The 4,056-nt window shown below is 30.7% G+C and overlaps 1 protein-coding gene across 2 annotated transcripts in view; it reads right to left on the reverse strand.

Annotated features, from left to right (window-relative positions):
• Nucleotides 1–4,056, reverse strand: part of LOC106762158 (cytochrome P450 CYP72A219) — a 34,526-nt gene that overhangs the window by 4,261 nt on the left and 26,209 nt on the right. Inside the window, exon 1 of one of the 2 annotated variants that reach the window (XM_014645903.2) lies at nt 2,564–2,953. The exons of the other annotated variant lie outside the window; for it this stretch is intronic. Coding sequence (XP_014501389.1) covers nt 2,564–2,840 — 277 coding nt within the window. The 5' untranslated portion in view covers nt 2,841–2,953. Of the gene's footprint in view, nt 1–2,563; nt 2,954–4,056 lie in introns of those variants that run through there. 2 annotated transcript variants of the gene reach the window in all.

Raw genomic sequence — 4,056 nt, forward strand, 5'->3', positions numbered from 1 at the left:
AAATATAGTCCCTATATGTTTATTAGGGAAACATTGTTCTTATTTTATTTTATTTTATTCTTACATATTCATTTGTATTTGGGCTTAACCCATATTTCTTCTATTATAAATAGAGAACCCTATGTGTGTATTTATCACAAGAGATTAATTCCAATATATAATTTTCACTATATTTAACATCATTCATATAAATATGGAACACCATGTAGAAGGCTTCTAATTCATTCTGTAAAATTTCTAAGCATATACTCCACATATCATTAGACTAAACAAACATAATAACACAATGCATGTGGCACAGAAAAATGATAGGTACCAGACTGATATTCAAACAAAATGATGCAAAAATAGAAATCAAAGAAATTTGGAAAATTGTTTGCAAGAAACAATAGCAACCACTGCTCTCTATAGTAAGGACTCAGAAAATTGCATGCACTTTATAGCCTTCAAGAGCAGTTCAATAAATCATAAGAACCTTAGAATTTAGAACAAAGCTTTTCATTGCCCCTTGCACCAAAGATCCAATCTGTATGGTGAGCTTTCACGTAAACCAAGTCCTCTACCTGACATTTCACCTCTCTTCTTTCTCGATTTCTAATCTTTGTTTCTTCTAAATCCTTTTACTTCAAGGTAGCAATTTCATTCAAACCTTCTGTCATATATGTTTAGATACTTTCTTTCCCATCCAAAAGAAAGGACCTTATAAGTACAGAAGAATATCCTCGTGCAAGGACAAATACCATTGCGGCATTATGGTTTCGTGTTTTTTAAGGATATTTAGACTGTGCCTGCCTACACCTTTGACTTATGGAAGAAAGAACAGAGCATTAATCTGCTTTAATTTAAATTTGTATGCCTTGAAAGTTCACCAGTATTCCTCTTCTTCCATTATATCATGTGATTGCAAACCTAGTTTCATGTCATTTGTAATGACAGGGATCTCCAAATTATGATCATTACCTTATTACTAAAGGGATTTGACTGATGTTGATTACATTATGCACGGTACAAAAAGTAGTTTGTTCTAACTAGTATGAACATTCTCATTTGTTCTTATCTCAAATTATTTCGTCAGATTCAGTAAACGAACTCATCATATAATGAACATTTTCATATATAGACATAATGTATTTACAGATAAGAGTTTGGTATCAGTCTGAAATGTCTCCCAGAGATTTCTTTGTAGCTCTGTAAGTGTGTCTGATGGCAAGCCCCTAGCAAGGATGAACCAAAACTAGAAGGAAAATGCCATGGATATGTCACGGATGAAGGGGGCAGAATTTGGTGGTGGTGAATGGAAGCTAAGTGTCTCGGTTTTGATTTATTGTATGGTGATGGAAGATGTGTTTAAGGGTTCTCCAAGAGAGGTTGGGCCAACTCTTGGAGGAAGGTGGCTAGAGAGACCACTTTGATTGCTCTATGCTAAGGTGACATAATAAGAGTAGTATGGCTCAAGTTTGACAGCATAACATTACTCTATTTCAAAGGTAATTACATGAAGAGAGACATCTCTATTTATAGGCTAAGGTGTCTTAAAATGGACAAAAACTTTAACCGAAAAGAGCCACCTTGGTTGCCTTGGAGAACAAGGAGAAATCCTCTCCAATAGAAGGGAGACAAGTGACAAAAATCCTCTTAAATAAGAGAGTGACATGCAACCACTACCTATGAAAAAATCTCGATTCCTAGAATGACATATGACCACTAACTAGATGGAAAAACTCTCTAATGAAAGGAGACACATGTCATGGCCGAACCATGCTCCTTGTCCTCCAAAGTTGGCAAAAAATGTTGACCCTCGGTCAACTCTTGAAATAGACGTTCACCTTGGTCAATATTAGACTTTTGGCCCTTTGTTGATTTAAGTGGCCAAAACCTTTTTTTACATGACCCAAAATATAAGTCCAAATTAAAATCCTATATTACGTCCAAATAAAAAATCTAAATTATTTAACGATGGTAAAAAAAAGAAAAACTTGACTTTAACTTTACTTTCTTTAGTTGACTATTCTTGTATTTATTTGGCCATATGGAACCTTTGGTTAGATGGTTGTAATCATGATCTAAAATCTAAATGCATAAAACTAGCTTATCAATTAAATCCAGTTATCTACTTTGTAGCTTTTGGAATCTGTCAATCTAGAGGACACTCAATCAATGTACTCCGAGAAGTCACACTTAGTTACTGACGTACAAGAAAAGTGTTAAATTTTATAAGACGTTTGATAATAGAAAATTAGAGTTGAATTGGAAAAAAAAATTGTAAAATAGCGAACTTACTTAGCTACTTCTTTCCAGATAAAACATTATTTGTTCTGTGACATGTTAATCTGTCAGTAGAAAAAATAACATCCTATGCAAAGCCATCCAAATATAATAATTCATGAACAAATATTGGGTATCATGTGAGTGAAATATTCTGATTTATTCTGAACAACTAGTACGCAAGTTAGCATGGATGGTTCAGCCAAACAGTACTTGGAGAAAACAAAAGAAGGCCTGAACGAAGAAAGAGAAAGGAACAGGTAGAAAAAGATAATAAAAGAAGGAACGAGAAGCATACCGTGTGTGTTGATACTGTGATGGAAAAAGGAAGAGACACGAGGCACTATGTGGTGTGAGAAGAGATTCATGGGTTTGGAGATGGCTTCGTTTCTCATCTTCACAAATTCATTGGTGTCTCCAACGAAAAGCGTATATGGATTGCCTTGAAGACCTTGCTCTCTTAGAAGCCTTTCAAGCCTCTTTGGTGTGAACCATAACCAATTCAGCATCCTCCATGCCCATATCAGAATCAAGATCAGCATCACCATCAGAATCCTTCTCCACACTACTTCCATTTCTCTCTACCAGAGTTCGGTGGAGCAACCAAAACTGGAAAATGTTGATGACTATCGGAAGGCCAACAAGAGATTTCGGTACGTAACGTTTTCTTTGGTTTAGAACATTCCTTCGATACCTTCCGAAAAATAAATGCATTAACTATTCCTAAAATTTGTTTTTTCTCTGTAATTATTAATATGTTTTCTTGTTTTTTATTAGGTTATAAGAAGAAGTAAGTATGTGTTTTAATTTAGTACACACTTAAATAATTTTTTTTATCGTCAATTTTGATTATTTTAATTTACAAATTTAATCATTGTTTAGAAAAAATACTTTGTACCACAAATAGATCATTGGTCTAAAAGAAAGGTTTGAAATTGAAAATTGATACTTTCATATAAATAAATTATTTACATTCATTTAACTTTATTTTTTTTAAATTATAAATATTCACTTATTTATAATTATTTTATTTTTATAATTTACGTCAAATGTAAAAATATATTATCTTATCATTATTTTTTTGAATTAGAAGAAAAAAAAAATAAAACTTTAATTAAAAGATCTCAGCTAAAAGTATTTAGATTATAATTATATTATTTATTAAGTTAAAATCGTTATATATATATATATATATATATATAAATATATATAATATTATTAAAAGTAGTGTGTGTTTTTTCAGATCCGGGTCAAACTTTTTCCTAGAAAAATCTTTCAATCCTAATCTTCCTTTTGTCGTCATGCAACTTTTCTTCTACACGGCATCTGGATACTGCCGGAACGGGAATAACGGACAAGACTATGGAAAATTTGGACAAAAATTAATTATTAATAATTTATTACATGTTTTTAAAAATTTATTTACTTAATTATAAATAACAGTAAATATTAACATAAGAGTTTTGTTAAATCTGGTTTAAAATTGGTTAAATTTTTCCAAATTCTTTTTAGATATTAAAAATCAACAAAAAGATGAGTAATATATTATGATTATTTATAAGATATATTTAAAGATATTACTTGTAACATTTTATTTTTAACAAGTAAAATATTACTAAAATGAAATATTAGATATAAGATAATGGAACTATTAAATATATATATATATATATATATATATATATATATATATATATATATATATATATATATATATATATATATATATATAGGGGCTTGCTAACTTGCGTACGCCTGTTTTTCAGTTGGTACATTTTAGCAATGTGTACC

Source organism: Vigna radiata, chromosome 5, assembly GCF_000741045.1.
Source record: "Vigna radiata var. radiata cultivar VC1973A chromosome 5, Vradiata_ver6, whole genome shotgun sequence".
Taxonomy (NCBI): Eukaryota; Viridiplantae; Streptophyta; class Magnoliopsida; order Fabales; family Fabaceae; genus Vigna; species Vigna radiata.